The sequence below is a fragment of the Arvicanthis niloticus genome, chromosome 6 (genome assembly GCF_011762505.2).
Source record: "Arvicanthis niloticus isolate mArvNil1 chromosome 6, mArvNil1.pat.X, whole genome shotgun sequence".
Taxonomy (NCBI): domain Eukaryota; kingdom Metazoa; phylum Chordata; class Mammalia; order Rodentia; family Muridae; genus Arvicanthis; species Arvicanthis niloticus.
In genome coordinates this window covers 58778583-58803424 of record NC_047663.1, presented here as the reverse complement: position 1 = coordinate 58803424, position 24842 = coordinate 58778583, and the positions used below count along the sequence as shown (strand labels likewise).

Genomic DNA, 24842 nt, shown 5'->3' with positions numbered 1-24842 from the left:
AGTGCAGCCTCAGAAGACTGCAGTATCTCCATGCATGGGAGCGCACACTTGCAGCACTGTCGAGAAATTAATTTCTGTCATCAGTGTCCATCAGTCTGTGGCACTTTGTTATGACAGCCTGAGAGGATGAGGACACCTCATCTATGAACATTTTTATTAGCTGGATGTGGGGCTGGTTTAGCAATTGTCCCTTCATGGAAGTCACAGAGTAAGTAAGATATGTGGCCAGGAAAGGATGGATGGAGCTATATGTGGAAGGAGACAGTGTCTTCCCTTTTCTACCCGATCCCCCCTCCCAGAACCCATTCCCAGTCAGTGCACTAGCTGACACTGGAGGGTCAGGGTTATAAACATACATCAATCCCCATGGTTACAGAACCGGGCTGCTGCAAAGGATGGCAAACAGAGAGACCATGAGTTTTGTAAAGGAGAAAAATCATATTTGAAGGCAGCTTAGCTGAGCACGGAAGGGGAGAATCACATTAGATCCAGTTCCTGGAGGATAGAGTCTGGTGCAGATGTATGAGATAGGGAAGAGTGGCTGAGGTGACTGTAATTGGTCTTCATGGCTCTTTATGGAATGCATGTTCAGGATAGGCCAGTGTTAGAATGTTCTGAGGGCAAAAGGTTTGGTCCACAGATGCCAAAAGGTCATCCACTAGTCACCTGCTCAGGTCCAGATGATTCAATTTCAACAAAAGGCCATCCAGTTTCGGAGAAGTGACCCAGGCAACTGTTACCATCAAAGCCCACATGTTAGAGATGTTTATGGCAGAGTGGGAGAACCTATCCACCTGTGTAGCCTCTCAAAGAAAGTCAACTAGAAGAGGGGCTAGGAGGATGGTTCAGTGGGTAAAGTGTTTGTTAGGTGTGCATGGTCACCTGCATCCATGCAACGGTGCTCCATGCGGTGGTGCTTATCTATAACCCCAAGAGACAAGAGCATCCCTCTACTTGCTGGCCGCTGGGCTAGGTACCTAGCATGTTCCAGGTTAATTGTGAAACCCTCTCTCAGAAAATGAGGCAGAGAGAAATTGAGGAAGACACTAGACTTCAAACTCTGTCATACACACACACACACACACACACACACACACACACACACACCTAAAATAAAACTAAAGTCTGATAAAACAGATAAAGCTAGATTGATTATTCATTTATTTATGTCAGTTTTTGTGGTGGTAGGACCAAGCTGGTGGCTCATTTAGCATTTAGGATTAGCGGCTGCCCTATTACCAAAGTCCTTACCTTTTTGAACCCCTTTAAAATATATGAAGCAGGGAAAGAGAGAGAGACAGAGAGAGACAGAGAGACAGAGAGACAGAGAGACAGAGAAAGGGAGAGAGACAGAGGGAGAGGGAGGGACGGAGGAAAGGAGGGAGGGAAGGAAAGAGGGAGGGAGGGAGGGAGGGAGAGAGAGAGAGAGAGAGAGAGAGAGAGAGAGAGAGAGAGAGAGAGAGAGAGAGAGAGCGAGAGAGAGCTTGTGGGAGCTTGTGGGAACACTCAAAGCCGCAGAGGCTTACAATAGAGCTCAGGAATCTTGCTTTCTTTCCAGTCCCACAGGCACACGTGGTCTCCCGAAGAGCCTATGGGAGGTGAATGAGTACCATAAGAATAGAAGTTTCTGGGCTGGACTAGGAATGGGAAGAAGAAACTTGGGCCAGGGAACAGACATAGGAGCCAAATGGCAAGGCAGTTCTGAGCCTTGTCACTGTGGCTGGCTACTGGCCAATCTGGAGGAGCCTCCTCCTATCTGGGTAACTGAGCTTCCTCAAGAGGAAGGAAACAGTTAATGTCTCAGGGTAGCTGCAATCAGCTAGGCGGGGCTCTCTGGGTTGACTTGGGCTACACAGATCCTGAGCCAAGGGACCGAGGAAGGACGCCCTAGTCCTAGTCCGCAGAGCCTCCAGATGGCTGAATTGGATCTGATTGCCCCAGGGCCTCTGACCGGGGTCACTGTTCACCCTTTGGCCCCTCTTGGCCCAGACCCTGAGGCAGTTATCCCAGTAGAAAAAGAAGATGCGGGGCCTCTCAGCAAGCCAGACGACAAAACCCAGGAGCAGGGTCCTGACTCCGCTCCTGGTGATGAAGAGGAGGGGCAGATCCTGTGTGACTTCTGTCTCGGGGCCAGCAGAGTAAGGGCAGTGAAGTCCTGTTTGACCTGCATGGTGAATTACTGTGAGGAGCACCTGCGGCCACACCAGGAGAACAGCAAACTGCACAGCCACCAGCTAACCGAACCCGCAAAAGACCAGGATCTGCGTACCTGCCCTGCCCACCACAGCCCTTTGGTTTCTTTCTGCCACACGCACCAGCAGTGTATCTGCCAGGAATGTGGCGAGGGTGAACACAGAGGCGACAGTACTGTCTCCCTGGATGCAGCCCGTAAGAACAAAGAGGTGAGTGATGGGGTCTGTCCACATGAGAGGGGCCAGTGGGAGGTGGTGTCCCCAAGGGAGAGGTCACACATGCTGCCATTTGTGGCTCTGTTGATGCCAGTTTGTTCCGAGTCAATAGACAAGAACTTTAGTCATAGTGCCTGGGTGTCGATCTGGTGTGAGTATCTATAGCTGCTGGCTTTGGAAACAAAAGTGGGTCACTGTCCCCATCTCGGTGTCCCTGTTGCTCTGCAGTCTCTATTGTCTCTGCCCTTAGGTGGGAATTTTCTGCTGTTTCTAGTTAGTGTTTGGCAATGTGTGTTTGGGTGTGGGCTGCAGAAGGTTAGCCTCAGGAGGATGGTATTTCCCTCGGGCAGGATCTGTGAGGCATATTCACCATCAACCCAGGAAATACAAACCTTGGCAGAAGTCCAAGGGAAAAGAAGAAGCCTCAGACTACATTTCTCTCTCTCTCTCTCTCTTTTTAACCGCAAAACCCACAAAAGAAGCTAACACAAAATGTTGCATTCCAGTTAAAACAAAACAAAACAAAACAAAACAAAACAAAACAAAACAAAACAAAACAAAAGGCCAAGCCAACAGAATTTGAAAGCACACTGAAGTTAATGCCAAGGACTACTTAATGGAAAATACAAGGTTTCTTACCAGATAGGCTATCAGGAGTGCCTAAGAAACACCGTGCTCGAAGTCTGAAATTTTACTTCTATCAGATTAAGAAACCGTTTCTGGAGCACTGCTTACCTTTGTCCTAAAGCCAAGAGCCCAGATGAGACCTTGCTGGTGGACTCCAAAAATTTTCCATGTTTTATTTCTCCTATTTTGAGTGGCCCCAGTAGGAAGCATGGTTGACTCGACCCTGGTTCATGCTCAAGGCAGTTTCCTCTCTGCACTGCCCATGGTTGACACATCCAGAGTCTTTTTGTGGCTTGTGTCCCTAGGCAGTGAAGGAAAGCGGTGTCTGGGCAAGAAACTTTCCTAACTTAACCTTTGTGCCTGTAGCAGAGGTAGACTCTCTCTAGTCCTGATGGGTGTAGTTCTGCAGAGTTCTACACTCCAGATGCTAATGAGTCATCACTTCCGGCCTGGGAAGCCACTTGTCAACTGTTGCCAGTGTTTCTAGTATCAAGGGATGTCCTGTAAGGAAAGTATGGAAGTCAACAAATACATCAAAGGAAAGGGCCCCGCCCAACTTGAAAATACTTTTTTTTTTTTGTGGATTTTCCCATCCGATAGTTCAGTAATTATTAGGTGAGGGAGGGTTCCGAAGGTCTTTGTTGTACTTGTTAAAGTTTACACAGTTGATGAGAGAGTCGTGGAAGCTTCTGGAATGCCATCTTATTGGAGAAAAATGAAAGAAGACCCTCAAATTGCAACATTATAATATTTATTCATTTGTTTTATATGCGGGTGTGTGTGCCTGTGGGTGCATGCATGTGCACATGTGTGTTGAGGCAGAGATGCAACCTCAGGGATGCTCTTCAGGAGTTGTCAAATTTTTAAAAAGGTCTCTATACTCAAGAATATCCTATAGGTATGCAATGAAATATGATTACATGTACTCCCATATAATCATATCTCTTCAACTCTTCTGTATCCACCCAATATGCAACTCTCAACTCAATGTCCTCCTCCTCTTCCTCTTTCTCCTCCTCCTCCTCCTTCTTCTTTTTAAAATACCCTAATAAGTCTAGTTAATGCTGCCTATTTGAACATGGACGTGGGGCCATCTATGAGAACACGGGAACCCTGTCAGACCATACCCTCAAAGAAGAGTCATTCTCTCTCCCTCAGCAAGTATCAACTGCCAATAGTTCTATGTTTTGCTTGAGATGGGACAGGCTTTCTCTTTTGGACTGAAGTTAACCAAATAGGCTGGGCTGACTGGCTAGCAAGACCCAGGGATCCACCTGTCCCTTCCTCCCCTGCACTGGGCTCTGAGCACTATGCCTAAATGTTTTGTAGTCTGAAAATATTTTAGATTTATTTTATGTGTATATTTTGGCTACATATATGTGTAGACACCACCTATGTGTCTGGTTTTGGTAGAAGTCAGAAGTGGGTGTCAGTTCCCCTGGAACTGGAATTATGGACTGATGTGAGCTGTCATGTAGGTGCTTAGAACCAAACCCAGGTCCTCTGCAAGAGCAGCAAGCATTCTTAATGGCTGAACCATCTCTCTAGCCCCCGGCTTAAAAAAGATTTATTTATTTTTCTTTTACATATATGGATGTTTTGTCTACATGTATGTTTGTGCACCACTTGCGTGCCAGGCACCAGAAGTACAGACTGTTGTGAGCCACCCTGTGGGTGCTGGGAATTGAACCCAAATATACACATAAAATAAATCTAAAAGATTTAAAGATTGCAAAGCATTTAGGCATAGTATTGTGTGCTCATCTCCCAATGCTGGGGAGGAAGGGACAGGTGGATCCCTGGGTCTTGCTGGCCAGTCAGCTCAGCCTATTTGGACAGTAGTCAGAGCTCTTAATGGCTGAGCCATCCCTTTGGCACACTCAGTTTTTTAAGATGTGAGTTCTGAGTATTGAATTTGGGTTCTCACGTTTGTGCAGCAAGCACTTTACAGAGTGAGCAAGTATTTACTCTCCAGACCTAAACAACAACAACAACAACACACACACACACACACACACACACACACACACAGAGAGAGAGAGAGAGAGAGAGAGAGAGAGACAGAGACAGAGAGACAGAGAGACAGAGACATTAGAGATATTAGAGACATTAGAGACATCTAGGCCCAGCATGTTACTATTCTCTTTGGATATAGTATCTGAATTTTACTATTTTCTAATTGGAAAGCCTGTGCATGACAGTGTTAAAAAAACTCTATCAAATAACATAAGAGAGTAGAGAGGAAGTCCTCCACCCTGATTATAGATTCCACATCCTTCTTCTCTGATCAGAACATCTGTTTGGTTCCTTCGGAAATGCTCTGTGCTAACACAGATGCAATATAAACTGAAGTATAGACCACTTAGTATGCCATGGAGGCTTGGGTGATGGCGCTTTGGGTAGGAGGAGCAGTATGGAGCACGCACGGAGCCCCAGATGTGGAGGAGCAATATGGCGCTCCAGATTAGACATCTTAGGAGAGCTGTGCAGTACAAAATGAATGAGGCATTCTGGTTGAGAGGCTGTGGGGAGGTACAGCCTGTGTCATGCACCCTTCTGGTTTTTGGTTTGCTTCAGAGAGCTATGTCCTTTGCATCCTATGTCCTTATTATCAGACAGGGGCATGTTTACTAAGTAGGAACAGTCACACTCTGGGTGGCTCCACCAAGTCTTAGGAGTCAAAAGATTTCTTTCAAGGAGCCCAAGAGGCCAGTTCAGGAGACAGTATCTTAAAGATACAAGCACCATTAGCATTCTTTTGAAAAACATATTAGATATATCTTAGGTTCCAGAAGCCAAGCAGTCCTCTCAGCCAGTCTCTCCTGCATGTACTAGCTTTCTGAAGGTCACTTTGGAGCCAGTAAGGGCTAATAAACTCATGCAGGCATGTTGTGTACAGGAAATGGCAGAGCGAGGTCAGCTGGGAGGGCACAGAGTGACGGTTCTGTCAGCCATGTGAGCCCTTTCTGAAGTGCTCATGGTTACTACCAGTTAGACTGATGGATGAAAACTGAGGGGTTGGGAGCTGGATGCACCTGATCATTTGTCCCATCCGGATAAACTTCCAGAGCCCAGCTGTTCTCCAGGGAGCTCAGTACTCCTCTCAGCTCTGGGTCAGCTTCCTGAGTCTCCTTTTTTATCTTGTCAAAATCTCACCTGCCACCAAGGAAATGAGGTATTCATCTCTCCTGCCTTCTGTCTGTCTGTCTGTCTGTCTGTCTGTCTGTCTGTCTGTGTCTCTCTGTCTCTCTGAAATTTGGGTTCCTGGGACCACTTTTGTTATTTTCTCTGTCCCACAAAGTGTGTATGGTTCCCTTCTGCTCCTCAGAGTACATCTGATGGGGGAAGTGGGATGCTGGCTGTACCGTGTACCCTCAGAGAATTTTGGCTCAGGAAGGGAAGACACACACATGCCAAAGGGCTGGTGAAACACAACTGCTGTGTGTTTGAAGGAGGGACTAGAAGTGACAGCAGGGCAGTGCTCCTGGAGGAGGGAAGGCCGAGCTAAGTCTTGCCTAAGGCCTTTGAAGACCACTAGTGCTGGGCTAGCTTTAAACTTAACGTTGATTCCAGATAGTCAAGATGGACCCTGATTGCATAGACTCCATGAAGAGAAGGTATCAACCATTCTAGAACTGGAAGGTTTTGAGTTTGTCTGGAGAGCTGTCAACCAGCATCACCCAGTCGTTTGCAGGAGGCCAATAGGTGTAATGGGGCCACTCAGGATAATACTTTCTCACAGAAACCTAAATGAGTATCTTTGGGTCAGTATTATATAACCTGTTTGCTCACAAGCACCATGCTATCCCATAGTATGTGTTCCAAGAGCCAGGAGTGTGGGTGACTTAGTCGATTTTGCTGGCATGTCCGCAGGTTCCGATCCAGTCAATGAGGAATGGAGTCAGACTCCAGTTCTAGCTCTGATGATACTAAAAGTGAAGTCTGCCTTTCGACAGAGTTCACAGTAAATGACTTGGCCAAGCCCTACAGCCAGGAACAGGGTCTTCATGCCCGAAGTACCATCCTTTCTCAATGCTGTTCCAACCCTGTGCTGCCTGTGCTCTCAGGCACCACGGTCCGGCTCTGAGGCAGGGTGTGCCAGGTCCTGGGATGAGTGTGTGGCTGCTGCTCTCTTAGGGAACCCCGAGGTCAGTCTAAGTCAGCCTATCATTTTCTAGGAACAGGAATAACTGGAGAGACGAGGCACTAAAGCAGCCCCACCTTGTGTGGTAATTGGGAGTGTTTCCTTTGTGGTGACTCAGAGCTCCTCGCTTGGTGCATAGGCATTCCTTTCTCCTTTTATGGAAGTCTGAGGACAGAGGGGAGAAGCCCTTTGTTGGACACCCCAGGTCTCTGTAGGGCTTGGAGAGATCAGTGCTTTTTTTTTTTTTTTTTTTTTAAAGTCTTTGGGGGCACCGCTGCTCAGATGAGCCAGGTTCTAGGCATGCTCTGTGTGCCTTCCAATTCCTTCCAGCAAGCAGTTCACATTTCCCTTCTTGTCCAGAATGGGTCACTGCATAAGATTCCAAGCTTGCCCTCCAACAAGTCAGGCACCCTTTTTCTCCTTTTCCTGGTGCCCCACTGCTAGGCACCAGGTCTCAAGTATCAAGGGTGTGCGCTTTAAGGTGCCTTCAGCTCCACTCCAGTGATCAAGAGCTTGAGCAAAGGTTGCCTGCCTGCCCTCCACAATGTCCCAGTGCTCTGCCTTCAGCTGTTTCCCCCCAGTGTGTGTGTGTGTGTGTGTGTGTGTGTGTGTGTGTGTGTGAGAGAGAGAGAGAGAGAGAGAGAGAGAGAGAGAGAGAGAGAGAGAGAGAGAGTGTTTAGTGGGGTGTAGAGAGAGGAGTTGGCAGGGTTGGAGGGAGGTGTGAAGCTCCCTGAGGCTTCATGGGGAAACAGCCAGAGACTTACTGACTTTAATTTATGACTTCTAAGGTCTATTAGTTTAAAACACAGACAGAAGCATAAATCTCATGCCCTTGTGGACACAGGAAAGTGGCAGTGACTTTGAAGTTTGCAAAGGCTTAGGTTCTCTATGTTGACAAATTGGTTTTTCTTGGCAGAAGAAGGTGTTCTCTGAGCCCAAGGGATAAGAGTGAAAGGTCAAGGCTGGCAGACCCAAGATTCCCAGGGAGGCACGTGCTCTGGCTTGGGCAGGGGTGTATGGAGGGCAGAACCTGCCTGCATGGGGTATAGCTTGAAAGGAGCGAAGGCAGCAAGCAAGGTGATTGTTGATAACTATCAGGGTGGCATTATTGACACTACCCATTTGCAGTGTACCTGGCTCTGTAGAGTTCTTATTATCAGAACTAATTTTGTTTAGTTCACTCTCTCATACCCTGAGGACGTAGGCATTGTATCCCTATGCCCCAGGTAAAGAAATAGATATTTAGAGGCATTATGTTGTAAAATAATGAGAAATGCGTGGCTGTTGGTTAATTGCTTTTCTTGGTGTTCTGGCAGAATACCCGAGAAGAGGATCTTAAGGAAGGCAGAGTTTTTGCTTTACAGCTTAGGAAGGGTACAATCTGTCATGGTGGGAAGGCAAGACGGATGGGGCCTGGGTTAGCTGTTCATGTTGAATCTGCAGTCAGGAAGCAGAGAGCAAATGCTAGAGACATGACTCAGTAGTTCAGAGCATTTGCTGCTCTTCCAGAGGACCCAGGCTCGACTCCCAGCACCCACACCAAGTATTCAAACACACGGGGCTCTAGGAGTCATCTCATATTCAAACCGGAACGTTTTACCCATCCTCGTACCCCCATAGGCACATGGCTGCTTCACAATGAAAAACACAGTTCAAAAATCCCGTAGTTTTTAACAGTCCCAGTACTGTTCAAAAGTCCAAAGTCTCTTCCAAGACTGAAGGCAATGTCCTAACTGTGAGCCTCTGTAGGATCAACACACAGTTTACACAGTTCTGATAGACAAGGCACAGAGTAAGCATTCTCACTCCAAAAGGGAGGGATGGGGCAGAACAAGGAAAAACTAAACCAAAGCAAGGTAATTAATATATTACATATAATACATAATACATATTACATAATACATATGTATATATATTTACATACACACAAACACACACACAAACACAAAGGATGAAGTGCTAGTGGTCTCCTGGGACTGAACTCAGCATGAGCCAACTGCCATGGCCCGAGATGAATGCTGTGCTGGTATGTAGGTCATTTATGTCCCACTGTAGCCACCTTCTGCCTGTGCCCTGAGAAGTTAGTTCAGGATGAATTCAAAAGTAGTAGACTAATTGTTTGGCAGAGGAAATCTCAAGACTGACTAACGTTCAGGCTGAGTCACACAGAGAGATATTTAGTAATTTATGTATGTAATATATGCTGGAGGTCTTAGAAAAGATGGCCGGCAGAAGCTTTCTGGACACGCCACCATGTTCCCATACTAGAGTCTGGTACTGGCTGGTGGTCTCAGTCCCACTGCCATCCTCAGGGTTAGATAGATACCTCTCAGTCAAGTCAGCCCAGGGCCACTGAGATATTAGCGGGGTGGTAGCATCTGCCTGCCACCAGCCTTGGGGTTAGATATCACAATACTCATTAACCCATTAAATCAAAATTCTTAATGCTTATAGTTAACCAATCAGATTTATATATCATCAAATACTCAAATCCCAGGATGCCCACACAATAATTTCATGGCCAATTGATAATGGTAAGGTGCCAACACAGATTAGACAGTATATCCCAACTATCCTAATCTTTTCATAACATCTCTGCCTAAGGCTGGTCAAAGCTACACTGGTTGACGCCTGCTCCCATCTTCCGCTCCCTCTTTTCTTCTTCATCTCTCTCTCTCCCATGCTTAGCTTTGCCTCCTTGTTCCCTGTCCAATTATAGGCCTCCCAATGCACTAATATTTAAAATAGATAGTATTATATGTTATATATTTGTTACCTTGCTTTGGTTTAATTTATAATTTATATGTTTTATAACGTCATGCTCACTTCTGGGGCTTGGGATGAAACTATCTGGGTACCAAATGGCACTCTCTTCTGGGCAGCACACATAGCCTTTTTCCTGGGAAGGCTGCACTCCAGGCCTGCAGCTTTCTTTAGAAGATACCCTATGGTTCTGGGTTTCATCAAATTTCATCTTACTTTCACACAGCATCCTTTCAGGGCCTCCTTGGAGAAGGTCATACTGCCACACATTGTCTGGTCACACTAGCTTTCTGGTGTCCCTTGCAAAGCCAGAACCACATGGCTGATTCTGTCAGGCTCCCTGCCAGCCCAAGATGTAGCTCGGTCCCCTTGAGTGACAACTGTAGTAGCCTCTCTGTATGCCTTGCTGGCTGAATCTTCTAAAACACTTCACCAGGAAGTTGTTTGTTGAGCAGAGAACCTCTTCTATGACAATCCCAGTTTAGTTTCTCTTGTTTCAAATATCTTCAAAAACTGGACCTTTTGATGAGAGGTCTTGCTCTCAAGACATGTTCCCTATGTCCCATGCAGAGCGTGAGACACTTCTCTAACAGGGTGAATCCCTTTATCTGTTTACAAATGATTTAGAATCCACCTGTTTGCAGCTTTCAGTTTTGCTATTTTCCTTGACTTGCACATTTTCTGGACACCCCCCACCCGCCGTCTCTCTTTCTGTCTCTTGGGTTAGTTACCATAGTGAGCAATGCTTGCCATGCTTGACTCAGCTTGAATGTTAGTCAGTCTTGAGATTTCCTCTGCCAAACAATTAGTCTACTACTTTTGAATTCATCCTGAATTAACTTCTCAGGGCACAGGCAGAAGGTGGCTACAGTGGGACATAAATGACCTACATACCAGCACAGCATTCATCTCGGGCCATGGCAGTTGGCTCATGCTGAGTTCAGTCCCAGGAGGCCACTAGCACCTGTTTCACCCTTTATGCCTCTAGGGCAGCTTCTGAGAGCAGATTAAATGTCATGCTTTCCTTTCTGGGGAGAAAGGCAGGGACATGAAGGACAGCAAAAGCCACTGCCAATGGGGACTATTTGTATACCCCGTTCTCTTTCCTCCTTAATCCTTTCCTTCTCCCTTAGGTGGACCTTCGGTGCATGCAGTTGGACCTGGAGCAGAAGCTCAAGTTGAATGAAAATGCCATCGCCAGGCTCCAAGCCAACCACAAGTCTGTTTTGGTAAGTTTGGTTCAGGTCACTTCTCTGGCTATTACGTATTTGTGTGCCACTGCCATTTGGGGTTGTAGGACACAGACTGAAGCCCTATCAGAGATCTCAGCAAGTGAAAGTAGTAGGCACAGTCGGCCACTTTATGAGGTGCCTTCACCTTGCCAGGATTTCTTAGAAGATTGGCTTAAGTAGGTTGAAGAGATGGCTCACTGGTTATGAGTACCAGTTGCATTTTTGGAAGACCCAAGTTCAATTCCCAGCACCTACACAGCAGCTCAGAAACATCTGTAACTTCAGTTCCAGAGTATAATGAATACTTCTGGCTTCCATAAGCACCAGGCATGTGATACATAGACATAAATATAGGCAAAAAACTATACACATAAAATTGTAATAAAAATATTTTTTAAAAGTTGACTTAAGTTTTTAAACCTGGTAAATGATTTACCTTTTAATAATATGAAATAGATCCAGATTAATAGCTTTCCCAATATTATATGTGCATATTATTTCTCTCTTTCCTTTTAAATTTTGCTTTTTGACAGTTTCACTTTGTAGCTCACACTAGCCGAGAACTCACCATATGGAGCAGTTAACACCAAACTCTTAGCAATCCTCCTGTGGTAGCCTCCCAAGTGCTGCTGGACACACACCACCACATCAAGATCGTATATGCTTTCTTAATGAGGAGGAACGTGTATATACGTGTGTGCTTGTGATTGGAGGTGTGTAAGCCAGAGCTCCAGGGAGCATGTGTCTCCTGGTTTCTTCTATCTCAAGAGGGTGGTATGCTGGAAGCTGGAAGCTGGAAAAAAGAACCAAGAACTCCCAGACTTGTGAGTGGCATTTGGTAAGGCCATGCTATGACAGGATGCTTAGCTTTAGGCTCTTCTGGCTTGTGTTCAACTTCCCAAAGTAAGTTCCATAAATACCTTTCATTGATGACAAGCCAAGAGCTACGACTCAGAAGAGAATATAGGTCACCTTCCTTATGGCAGTGAGTTGGCAGTATCATCTTGCATGCTGAGAATGAATGATTCTATGCATCTGTCTGTTTGTCCACCATTCATCCATCCTTTATCCAATTGCTCACCTGTATGCTCACCTATCATTTATTTATTTACATACCCATCCACCCATCCATCTACCCATTCATCCACCCATCCACCCATCCCTTCACCCACCCATTTCTTCATCCACCCATCCCTTCATCCACCCACCCTCTCACTTATACATTTATTCTAATCTATTACCCAACGTAATTTCTGTCTCCTGAGTGTTTATAACCAACTAGCTGCTGAAGGATAAAACCTTCCTTACCCACAGTTGTTAGATCACAGGCCTTCTAACTCATGTGCTTTCTATGTCTCCCAGAAACCAGCCACATTCCTGCAGTCTCTCCCTCATAAGACACATAGTTGATAAGCCTTTCTTCTCCCTTAAAGCTTCGGATAGGTTTATGGTCCTACTCTGTTCTGTCAGGAGCAGCTTTGCTTATACACTGAAGGCCTAAAATCAGCCATAGACCTAAGTCAGCCTGCTAACACAAAGTCTCGGGTCTCTGTGGAAAAACACTGAAACAGATACCTATAAGATATTGTAAACAGACAGCTTTGGTGGAAATTTACCAGCCTAGATAGGAACAAGTAGTCATAGATCTTGTAGATAGTCATAAACCTTGGGTAGCCTTGGTAGATAGTACCAACTTAGATTAAGACAAGTGAATCATAGGCGGAGTCATAGTGTCCTGTCCCCTGAACCTTCACCCAGTTGATACTCTGTTCTAAAAGATATCTGTACTCCCCCTAAACACCTGTACTCCTGCGTCATCCCCTTCCCCACAACCTGCCTTTTTGTGTATATAACCCCTGTGTGAAAAAGTAAAAAGTATAGTTTGATCAGCCTATAGACAAGCCATGATTCTTTGCGTTTACCTGTCCCCCATCTTCTCTTTCAGGTGACCTCCCCAGGTCCCTGTTTAATACCCTGCTGGCCAAGACACTATGCTTCCCTTCATGCCCCTTGGCATGGAGGCTAAGTCAGGCTAGATCACAGTGTGGCACTTACCTCTGACTCCCATGCAAACCTGTCAATGGAGGAGCTCCCTATATTCTAGGAGGGAACTGACATGCCTACAGTCTCCTGTCTCTCTCTCCAGGACCCTCATGGCTGCCTGTGGCCATGAGGTGTGCACTGAGAATAAAGCTAAGTAGTCTCTCATGTGAGAGGTCAGCTTCCTCTATACAGACCTTGTTTTCTTTCTTATAGGTGTAATGCCTTTCAAAAGAAAGAAAGAAAGAAAGAAAGAAACAAAGAAACAAAGAAAGAAAGAAACAAAGAAACAAAGAAAGAAAGAAAGAGGAAAATAACAGTTCTTGTAACATCCGAGAGACTTGATTGGAAAGTCCTCGATGATTTAAAGAATCACACAGGACATTACCTTGTTCTGGCTCTTTAATTTGATCCCTAATTAGTTCATATAATAACATGGTGGCCAGAGAGATATTGCAATGGTCCTCACTACAAAGAATGTGGAGACATACAGAGAGATGTTAGGACCTGCCTTGGACTCTTCTCATTGACTGGATGGGAGAATGATTTGGTGACTGCTGGGCATGCACACCACCTTTAGGTTTTTAAACCGTTAGCTACTGACCACTTTGATATATGTTCATGGTTCTCTCTCTGCATAGTTTACCTGTCGTAGTTAGGGAAGTAATTGGCATCCGTCACACATTTTACTCACCTGTAAATTTCTCAGTGGGAAGGTTGAGGAAGGAGAGGCCACAGCAGAAGTCTCATCCATCCTCCGGTGCCTCCCTTCCGCTAGCCTTCCTCAGGATGCTCTCTGATGGATGTGCTCTTGAATTTCGTCTTCAGACTAATGCAGTTAGCTTCACCTAATTGTTCTTCTATGAAGAACCAACATATTGTAACTATGGAGGCTAAATGAATTATGTTCCTTTCCCATGGCACCCTCATGTTGATTGCCATGTTTTTTTTCCCATTCCTAGATTTTAGAGTCAGTTTAAAAAGTGGCCAGAAAGCAGAGAGGCCAAACCCAAGCAGTGTGGCACTGCACAGGTCTTAGCAAACACCACTTACTAACCCAGGAATTCTTGACTAGTGAGACTAGTGATCTGCTCGTAGAGACCACTCTCCTATGCACAAGAAAAGCAGCCCAGGGTACGTACAATTCTGGAGCTCTGAGTAAAAAAAATCTCCACAGCCTCCATATCGTGTAAACACACCCTGGTTTCAGAAAGTGAACACAAGCTTTTATGGTGACCAACAGCATGTGGGGAGCTGAGACCGGAGGACTGCTGAGTTTAAAGCCTGTCTGGATAGGGAGTAGGCAGAGCATGGAGTTCTTCCTTGCTTCTACGACTCATGACACCCTACTGCTTGAGGGTGGGAATGGTGAGTGAGCCAGAGTGCTGGAATGAGTTCCCATCCCAGGGCTTTTCTAGGTCTGAGCTGGAGGAATTTGGGGAAAATCTGCACTCTGCCCTCTTTCTTAATGATACCACAGTGAATCTGCTTCTAGCTCTGTTCAACTGCCCCGTCATAAGGAAACCAACAGGTAATGGAAAAGCTGATATGCAGTGAGCATGTGGGCATTCCATACACTTTCCAGGATGCGTTCCGGTATGTGTGTGTGTGTGTATGTATGTGTATTTTTGTGTATGTGTGTTTGTGTGTATGTGTATGTATGTATATATGTTTGTTTGCATGTATGTGTGTGCATATTTCTGTGTGTATGTGTGTTTGTGTATATGTATGTATGTGTGTGTATATGTGTATGTATGTGTGTATGTATGTGTGTGTATGTATGTGTATTTCTGTGTGTGTATGTGTGTATGTGTTTGTATGTATGTGTGTATGTATGTGTGTGTGTATGTGTATTTCTGTGTGTGTATGTGTGTTTGTGTGTATGTGTGTTTGTGTGTATGTGTTTGTGTATTTCTGTCTCCGTATGTGTCTGTGTGTGTATGTATATGTATCTCTGTGTGTGTGTGTGTGTGTGTGTGTACACATGCACACCATTTGCTTGTTTTCTTTTTTGTGCCATCAGCTGTAGATCTAGGGCAGATTGGAGACTATGTGTTCTAGCCTTGCATTGCAAGGTCTAGCCAGAAGCAGGCAATGGTTCTCCTATCTGCTGCCATCATTCCTTCTTGACTTAGCTCTTCGAAGGTGTTGGCTCCCACAGACACTGGGACAGCCCTTTCTTTACCAGGTTACCCATTTTGAATGGCTGTCTGCCTGGAGAGAGGGATCTTGCCTGGGAGAGAGGGGTGCTTGTGTGCCTCACCGAGGAGATTAACTGCTTTTGCTTCCCTTGGAGGCCTGATGTCCAGCCCTGGCCCTCAGTTAGGAAGAATAAAAAACAGAACCTGAGAGAGAGCCCAGATATGTGGGTGGGGGTGTGCGAAAGATGCTGAGGCAGGTGGAGGATGAACCGTGGGCTTTGCGGTGGGGAGACAGGGTTTAGGGCAAAGGAAACAATACTCAAGACTTTCTCAGGAAGTGCACAGAGTCATATGCAACTGCTTAGGTGTCACTTCCTTCACCAACACTTTTTTAAACCTTTGTGAGGACTGCCTGCAGGGAGGAAATGGAAGAGTCTTGGGGGGCTTCTGTCCCCTAGAAACATTGTAATCTCAGATGCACTTTTGGCTCAGTCAACAGTCTATTAAACAAGGCATAATGAGATGCTGAGAATGCTTACACAAAACAGCCCAGTTGTTTCTCTGTCTCTTGAAATGTACTTATCAAATATACTGAATACTGGTACTGCCATTATGACAATCAATACTCTTTCACAGGGGTTGCCTAAGACCATCAGAAGACTCAAATCTTTACATTATGATTCAAAACAGTAGCAAAAATAGTTATGAAGTAGCGATAACAATTTTACAGTTGGGGGTCATCATAACATGATGAACTGTATTAAAGGGGTCACAGCATTAGGAAGGTTGAGAACCACTGAATCAATATATACTAAACCGTTAGCAACACTCCTCTTCCTGAAGGTACAGAGTCTTGTGGAATCAGGGGACCCTCAAGGCATCAGGCCCGAGGCACACCTGTGAATGGGACTGTCTTTTCATACAGGGAACTGTAAAAGCAGGAATGTCAGATCTTGATTCATCAGTATATACGGAGAGAGTACATCTATTTCCCCAGGAACCCAGAATTCCTACAAGAACAAAATTGTCTTTTTCAGTCTGGTGTTCCATACTCTTTGGGCTTTTTGCCTTCCCGGTTATGAATGCTGAGCTTTGGCCAAGTTGGAAGTCTCTGTAACAAAGTCTTGCTTGCCTCCCTCTCCATCCCCATCAGGTGTCGGTGTCAGAGGTGAAGGTTGTGGCTGAAGAGAAGTTTGGGGAACTCCTTGCGGCTGTGAGGAAGGCCCAGGCTGATGTGATGCTTTTCTTAGAGGAGAAAGAACAGGCTGCACTGAATCAGGTCAATGGCATCAAGACCCACCTGGAGCACAGGAGCATCGAGATGGAGAGAAGCAAGCAGGAGCTGGAGAAGTTGGCCTCCATCAGCAACACTGTGCTCTTTCTGGAGGTACAGAGGCTGGGTGAAGCAGGGGACCTCTGAGGCATCTGGCCTGAGACACACCTGTGAATGGGACTGTCTCATTGTACAAGGAATTGCAAAAGCACAGGAGTCAGGTCTTGATTCATCAGAAAACAGTAATCCAGGAGGGATGGAGAGGACTGATCAGAGTAGGGGATGTGCTGGAAGGTGGGTCAAGGTCTAGGTGCTGTATGTTCCAGATAGAGAAGGCTTCTGCAAAGACAGGAGCATGAAAAATCAGGACGGGTTTAAGGAGCCATGGTGCTTTGACAAGGAATGGGTATGGCGTCTATAGTGATGGAAGATGAACCTGGCAGGGCCAGACAGGTAGGCAACTGTGAAGGACTTAAGGGGGGCAAGTGAAGAGCACAGAGAATCGGAGGTTTGCGTGACAGTGTGAGACTAGAGAGACTGCTGGTTTTCAGACAGGGCTGAAACTGAGGAAGGCTTAGGAAAGGGAACGGAACTTTCCATCTCACAAGATATCACTGTACACAAGAGGCATGAACCAGTTAGCGCTGGGTCTCAAGAACCTGCTGTCTTATAGGATAACACAATACATGGTCCTAGATCTGACTTTAGATACCACTGTGTAGCTTTAAAAGAACAGTCACCCAAACTCTCAGGGGTATCAAATTCCTCACCTAGCAACAATGGCAGGGCAGAGTAAATAATGTGTAGCTTTTCTTTCAGTTTTACTATTTCAAATACAAACAATTTCTTGCTTTCGTTTTTGAAACAATCCCCTTCTATTTACAGAAAACTAAATACTTATAGTGAAAAACAGAAATGTATGAAAAACAAACAAACTGCTTGCAACCTTAGTACCCAAAGGCAGCCATAGTGAATCTTTCATCAAGTGAGAGAAGGGTACCAAAGATGAGAGACAAAAATATGAACAGGATTTCTTGTTCTTTACATTGGTTTGCTTTGCAATTTCAAGACACAAAGAAAATGTGAATATTTGACTCCCCAGTCCATGGGATTCTTCCAGGATCTCTTCTAAAAAGTATAAGAATAAGTTCTTTTTTCTCTGTTTGTAATTCTTCTTCCTCCTCCTCTTCTTTCTCTTTCTTTTCCTCTTCCCCTTTCTCCTCCCCCTCTTCTTCCTCTTCCTCCTCTTCTTTTTCTTCTTATGGAGATGTCATATATCCCAGGCTGGCCTCTAACTCACTATGTGTCTGAGGATGACCTTGAGCTTCTGATCCTCCTGCTTCTACCTCCCAAATGCTGAAATTATAGGTAGCAGCCACCATACCAGATTTATGACACAGTGTGGGGTCAAACACAGGGCTTCATGGCTGTGACTCTTTAATACAGTTCCTCATGTTGTGACATCCCCAACCATAAAATTATTTTCATTGTTACTCATAACTATAATTTTGCTACTGTTATGAGTTGTAATATAAATATCTGTTTTCTGTTGGTCCTATAGGGGGTCATGACCCACAGGTTGAGAAATATTTGTCTAGCAGCATAGCAGACTTTCTGTGCACTTTCTCTGTGAAGCATGCACTGTTATCAGCCCATTTCCCAAATGCAGAAAGACACATGCCAAGAAAATCTGCCTGATTCTGTTTCTCTCTCTACAGGAGTACTGCAAGCTTAAGAAGACAGAGGACACTGCCTTCCCCAGCGTTTACATAGGGCTGAAGGATAAACTCTCAGGCATCCGCAAGGTCATCACAGAGTCAACTCTGCACTTGATCCAATTGCTAGAAAGCTATAAGGAAAAGCTCCAGGAGTTTTCCAGGGAAGGTGAGGCACTTTCTGGAACAGTGATGAAGAAAGGGGGAACCTGGGAAGGGAGGGAAAACGATCCATTTCAAAGCCTTTTTTTTTTTTTTTTGCTGATGCTGATGTAAATTTTGTGTCATTCTGGAATCTTCTCCAGCAAGGGTTGTCTGGTACATTGAGTGTGTCCAAGTTCTCAGGCACCAGACCTTTGAGAAGCCTGGGGAAGCACAGCCCCTTTTCTTGGGTTCTTGAAGCCACCTGGACAGGAATTCATTTACAACTCTCTGATTTTTTTTTAGAGGAATATGACATCAGAACTCAAGTGTCTGCCATTGTTCAAAGAAAATATAGGACCTCAAAACCTGAGCCCAAAACCCGGGATGAGTTTCTTCAATGTAAGTTGTGAAAGGCTGCCACATTGAGACATGCTGAGGGCAGAGGAATGCTTTTTGCCAAGGCAAGAACCATTTGTAGAGGATTCGCATTCTTGTAACCTTCATCTATTCTTAAATAATACACTTTTCAGCTTTTAATTGAAAGTTTTTTTGAAATAAATTAAAAATGCAAAAATTGGATAAAAAATTCCTACATATTCTACTATCAACCAGTTTCTCCAAAACATTGACATCATACATAACTATGATACATCATGCAGGAAATTAGTATTGTTGCAGTATTATTGACAACATTGCAGTTTTTTTCCTGGATGTCTTAGCTATTTTTGCTTTGCTGTGATAAAACATCATAACCAAGGCAATGTATAAAAAATATAAAAGAAAGTGTTTATTGGGAGCTTACACTTTCAGAGGGCTAGAGAGTCCATGACCATCCTGGCAGGGAGCATGGCAGCAAGCAGGCATGGTGCTGAAGCAGTTGCTGAGAGTTTACATATTGAGACACAACCTTGAGAGAGAGAGAGAGAGAGAGAGAGAGAGAGAGAGAGAGAGAGAGAGAGAGAGAGAGAGAGAAACATAAGCGTTTGAAACCCTAAAGTTCATTCCCAGTGACACATCTCCTCCTTTAGAATTTAGAAGGCCATACCTTTTAATCCTTCCCAAACAGATCCACTAACTGGTGACCAGTTAGTGGATCTGTTTGAGCCTTTGGGGGATCAAATAGTTGAGCCTTTGGGGGCCATTCTCTTTCAAACAACCACATTGGCCCAAAGTTGAGCCCAGGAACACAGATGTTTCCATGTGTTCTTGTTTCCTTTCTGTCACTGTGATAAACCACTCTGAACAATAGTAACGTAGGGGAGGAGATTTTTTTTCATCTTATGTTCTGGGTCACAGTCCATCATTAAGGAAGTCAGGGCAGGAATTCGAGGCAGGAACTTGGGGCAGAAACAGTGAGGGAATGGTGCTTTCTGGCTTGCTCAATCACAGCCTTATGCTTAGGGGGCATTCTTGTTCAGCCTAGAGATGGTACCTCTCACAGTGTGCTGGGTCTTCCTGTATTAGTTACTATTAATAAGCTCCCCACCTCCAACTTGCCTACAGACCAATCAGATCAAGGTGATCCTATTGAGGCTTTCCTCTTAGGTGACTCCAGGCTATGTCAAGTTTACAGTTAAAGCTAACTGGGATTCTTGTTTCCTGAATCCTTGCTGACCTGTACCAATCCCTCAGGATTTCTTTACATTTCAAGATTTGGGTATTTTTAAAAGTCCTGACCATTTGTTATGTGCTTCATTTTTAGTCTGTCCTTATAAGATCTTATTGTTACTGCATTGATGTACTCTGGAAACATTTTGTTCTTTGACACAGGGTCTCAGCATGTATGTAGGCCAGGCTGGCTTTCTTTCCCTCCTCCTCTTGCCTCTGCCTCTCAAGAGCTTCAACTAGAGATGCATGCCTGGGCTGGAAAGATGGCTCAGCCATTAAAGGCTAGGGTCACATCCAAAAATATAAGAGACACATGCCTATGCCCAGCTGTTACCCTTTTCAAAAGCACCGTACTTCTAGCGCCCACATGTATTGCGCTCACCTCTTTTGTGTCCCCTTCGCCCGCGAAAAAGGACACAGAGGCAGTAATCGGGTATCACTACAGACGAGGCCTTACTTCTTGTAACAGCAAAAGCGGAAAAGACCCCAAGCCTGGGAAAGTCACTGCTATATATACCCTAGAGTGGCGTGTTCACTTCTGATTGGCTGTTCACTCATCACCCCATATTATGCCCCGGGATGGGCAGTGACTTTGGCGCGCCTTTTGCCTTTTGCACCTGCGCAGTCAGTTGTTTACAAGTGGGAGGACAGGAGGTCCGCACCATCTTGGCACTGCGGCTCCCAACACACATGGGCACCCACAACTGTCTATAATTCCAGTTACAGGGATCCAATATCCTCTTCTGACCTCTGAGGGCACCAGGCAGGCACGTGGTGCACACTATGTGCTGCTTTGTGGTAGAATAAGTTTAAGAGAACTTATACAATAATACTAGAGACTTGAAAAACGGAAGTATCCTCACCACTGATATACAACAGCAATGCATATGATATATGTGAGGTTATACATTAATCAACCTGCATTAGCCATTCTATGGTATAAATGTATTACAAAATATCATGTCATGTATAATAAATACAAGCACCTCTTAAATGTCAATTTGGAACTTCAAGTGAGAAGGTCCTTCAGGATAGTATACACGTTCATGAGATTTCTCCTCCCAGCCAGACTTCCCTATAGCCAGTGCTCATCTTGGTGACGTCCTTCTGAAATATGCCAGTGAGCTCTGCTTCTATTCGATTCTGGGGAGCAACTGCTGGCCCACCTTTTTCTCTGCCTGTTACGTGGGCCTCAGCAGCCCATACTATCTCGCTCCTGTTGCAATGCTGCTTTGCTTGGAATGTCTTGGCCTCCACACACGTTATTCCCTCTTGTTTCCTTTCAGAAGCACATGTTTATTTTAGAAACATAATTAATACCATATAACAAATGTCACTTGGTTTTAAAATGAAAAGTTAAGAATATCTTTGTGTAATTTGTCTTTCTTATAAGTGTTTTTTTTTAACAAGCATTCAACATTTTGAATATTATTTTAGGTAGTAATACAACATATCTTTTGAAATATTATTTTTGTTGTGGACATGCTAGTGACACTATTCCAGCTAAGATGTGCCTCTGGCTTAGATGCAAGTGATGCAGGTGATGTAGGAGTCTTGGAAGGACTGGCTGGAGTCTACAGGACCTCCTGCTGTCTGGATTGCAGGAGGGATGAGGGCAAAAGTAATGATTTTGTGTTACTGGAGTAGTTGGGCAGGAGGTGCCCTAATTAGTCTTTGGAATTGCATTTGACAGCATGTCTAAGGCTTTGCCATGTTAAATGCTGGACAAATGCTTAACAAATGAATGGGTGGGTCAAATGTAGGTATACAATGTCCTGAATCTCTCACCTCACCTCAGATCCATGGAGTAACACCGGACTTCCTGTGTACAGTCTATGAATGAATGAACGAGTTAATTTCTTTATTCAGCTCAGATGTTACAGCAGGTGACAATCGACTTGAGCTTCGGAAAGCTCCACTGGTTTTCACCTACCCCTTCTCCTAGGGAGCACTGGATGGGAAAATAAAACCAAAAGATGGGTGTTTTCTCATGTATTCCTTGTGGGGGGTCACTTGGGCTTAAAGCTGTTTTCTGTGTTTCCTCAGATGCATGTGACATCACACTTGACCCAGACACAGCACACAGGTATCTTCGCCTGCAGGAGGACAACCGCAAGGTCACCAACACCACGCCCTGGGAACACCCCTACCCGGACCTCCCCAGTAGGTTTCTGTACTGGCGGCAGGTGCTGTCCCAACAGAGCCTGTACCTGCACAGGTATTATTTTGAGGTGGAGATCTCTGGAGCAGGCACCTATGTTGGCCTGACCTGCAAAGGCATTGACCGTAAGGGGGAGGAACGGAACAGCTGCATTTCTGGAAACAGTTTCTCCTGGAACATTCATTGGAATGGGAAGGGCTTCACAGCCTGGCACAGTGACACAGAGACCCCGCTCAAGACCAGCCCCTTCCGGAGGCTTGGCATCTATGTAAATTTCCCAGGAGGAACCCTTTCCTTCTATGGCGTAGAATATGATGCCATGACTCTGATTCACAAGTTTGACTGCAAGTTCTCGGAGCCTGTCTATGCTGCTTTCTGGCTGTCTAAGAAAGAAAATGCCATCCGGATTGTGGATCTGGGAGAGGAGCCTGAGAAGCCAGCTGTGTCCTCAGTGGAGGCTGCTCCCTAGACTCTAGGATCTGACTCCCAGACTTTGCTAACTGTGACAACTGGGCAGGAGCTGGTATTTTAAGGTGGACAGAATTATCTGCTGATGTTAGTTGGCTTTAGACATTGTGTGAGTTCTGAATGAACTTTCCTGCCTGCTTCTCAATACAGTTCTTGCATGAATGCAGAAACTCTAGGCACCAAAGCCTCTCCCCAAATCTTCTAGTGATAGTCTCCTGTCTGCTCAGGTGATTGTCAACCTTCGTCCAGAATTTCCAACTAGGGATCTTCAAACCATAACCAGACTGCACAGGGATCATAATAAATCACAAACACGTCTCTGTGCATTTCTTATGTACTGGCCAGAGTTTGGAGTGCCTTCTCTGTGTTTGTTCATGGCATCTCCATGGGGTAAATGTTTATATTGTCTTTATGCTACACATTAGGGGATGGTGGCCAGGATGGTCAGCTAACTTGTCTAGTCACCCAATAATGGGGGGCAGAGCTGGAATTCAAGTCTGTTGTTGGACTTGTGACTATATGCTATGCTTACCTCATTAGATCATGAATGTTGTGCATAAGAAGTAAACCACATGCTAAACCACACAGCCAACAGTGTTTTCAGCATCCCTCTTAAGAGTTTGTTTTTTTCTGCATGTGCCAGGCTCAACTTGGTCATTCAGCCTTGCACCATCTGAGTGAGCCCTCATCCCTCACACATCATCAGCAGTATCAGAATCACCATCAGCATCAGCATCAGCATCAGCATCAGCATCAGCATCAGCATCAGCAGTACATAATGGTTTTGAACAGCAAGATTTAGAATAAATGTTTTAGCAAGGTCCTTTCGAGAGGAGTAGTCATCCCCTCTTCTAAGGTTACCCAGACTTCATGGACTTGTCTATTTTCTTATGCAAACAGATAGTTCCTCAGGTATTTGGGGACAGTATTCACCTCTCCCAGGAGCAATACCTGTGTGTTTGCTCTAAGTTGATACTTTCTACCACGATTTCATTTTCCCCTGACAACCTGTTGATGACTTCATTCTCCCTTAGACAGATGATGAACACCCATCAAGCCTTTATGCACACCATCTTAAGATGGATTTCTGTTGCCCTAACCTAAGTTCCTGATGGGCTTTACCAGAAATATTACTTCCATGTCTTTTCCCATGACCTGTGTCAAGGCAAACCTTCCTGTTCAACCAGTCTTGTGATCCTGTCTCAACCGTGTGTTCCTTTAGACTTATTTGATGTGATTCTAAGACTGTGCCTTTGTCTCTAAGGACTTAAATACTTTTCACCTACTTCCTTATGTCACTGGTGTGCACTGAGATATTTTTTGTGACCTAACGCATTACCTCTCCTAGCAGAAATAGTTTTCCTGCAAAATCAATGGCCTTCTCTCAAGTCTGAACCTCGTTTGATTCAGACTTACTCAGATTATTGAGATTCTGAGAGGGCCAAAGGTTTAGCCACACACTAGTTTCTCAGTAGGAGATCTGTGCAGGGGTAGGGATCACTGTTTGCCTCCCTTTCCTGCTGAACACAATCAAAAAGGTTTTTGGTTTTATTTATTTATTTATTTATTTAATCTTTTTTTCCTTTTTATTTGAGATAGGGCCTCACGATGTGGCCTAAGCTAGCCTGGGATACACTGTCTATTCTTGGCTGGCCTCAGACTCAGTTCTCTCTTCTTAGCTTTCCAAATGCTCGGGTTATAAGCATGAGTTACCAGTGCAATACTCAGCTCAACAAAGGACCTTTTCAGTGGCAGAGACCAGTGTTTGAATGTCTGGAGTTAGCAGTTAGAGAAACTATTCAAAGGAGAGAATCCTGTCTTCCTGGCCTGCCTTTTCTTCTTTTCTTTTTTAAAAAAATTTTTTTTGTCTTGAATTTTATTTTTAATTGATGTACAATAACTGTATACTTATGGAATTCAGTGTGGCTTTTCAACACATGTATGTAGTAATAACTAAGAGTGTATACTTATTCCTATACCAAAAAATATTTATTTGTCATAAGAATATTTCAAATCCTGTCTTCCAATTGTCTTGAAATAAAACTGCTTTAAAAAAATTGTTGCTAGTATTTGCCACAAACTATTTGAGACACTACTTTAGAATTCTGCTTTAAACTA

At 44.8% G+C, this 24842-nt stretch overlaps 2 protein-coding genes across 2 annotated transcripts in view; one reads left to right on the top strand and one right to left on the bottom strand.

The window, feature by feature from the left end:
- The window catches only part of Znf286a (zinc finger protein 286A), a 30191-nt gene extending 26763 nt beyond the window's left edge, over positions 1-3428 (bottom strand). Inside the window, exon 1 of the mRNA XM_076936617.1 lies at positions 3144-3428. The gene's annotated coding sequence lies outside the window, so the exon portion shown is untranslated. The remainder of the gene's footprint in view (positions 1-3143) is intronic.
- Positions 1590-24723, top strand: Trim16 (tripartite motif containing 16). Its single transcript, XM_034506684.2, has 6 exons — positions 1590-2402; positions 11076-11171; positions 16509-16742; positions 18347-18512; positions 18791-18886; positions 22142-24723. Exons 1-6 carry the CDS (start codon positions 1914-1916, stop codon positions 22723-22725), a joined length of 1665 nt encoding a protein of 554 aa, XP_034362575.1. The 5' UTR covers positions 1590-1913; the 3' UTR covers positions 22726-24723.
- Positions 24724-24842: the final 119 nt, after the last annotated feature.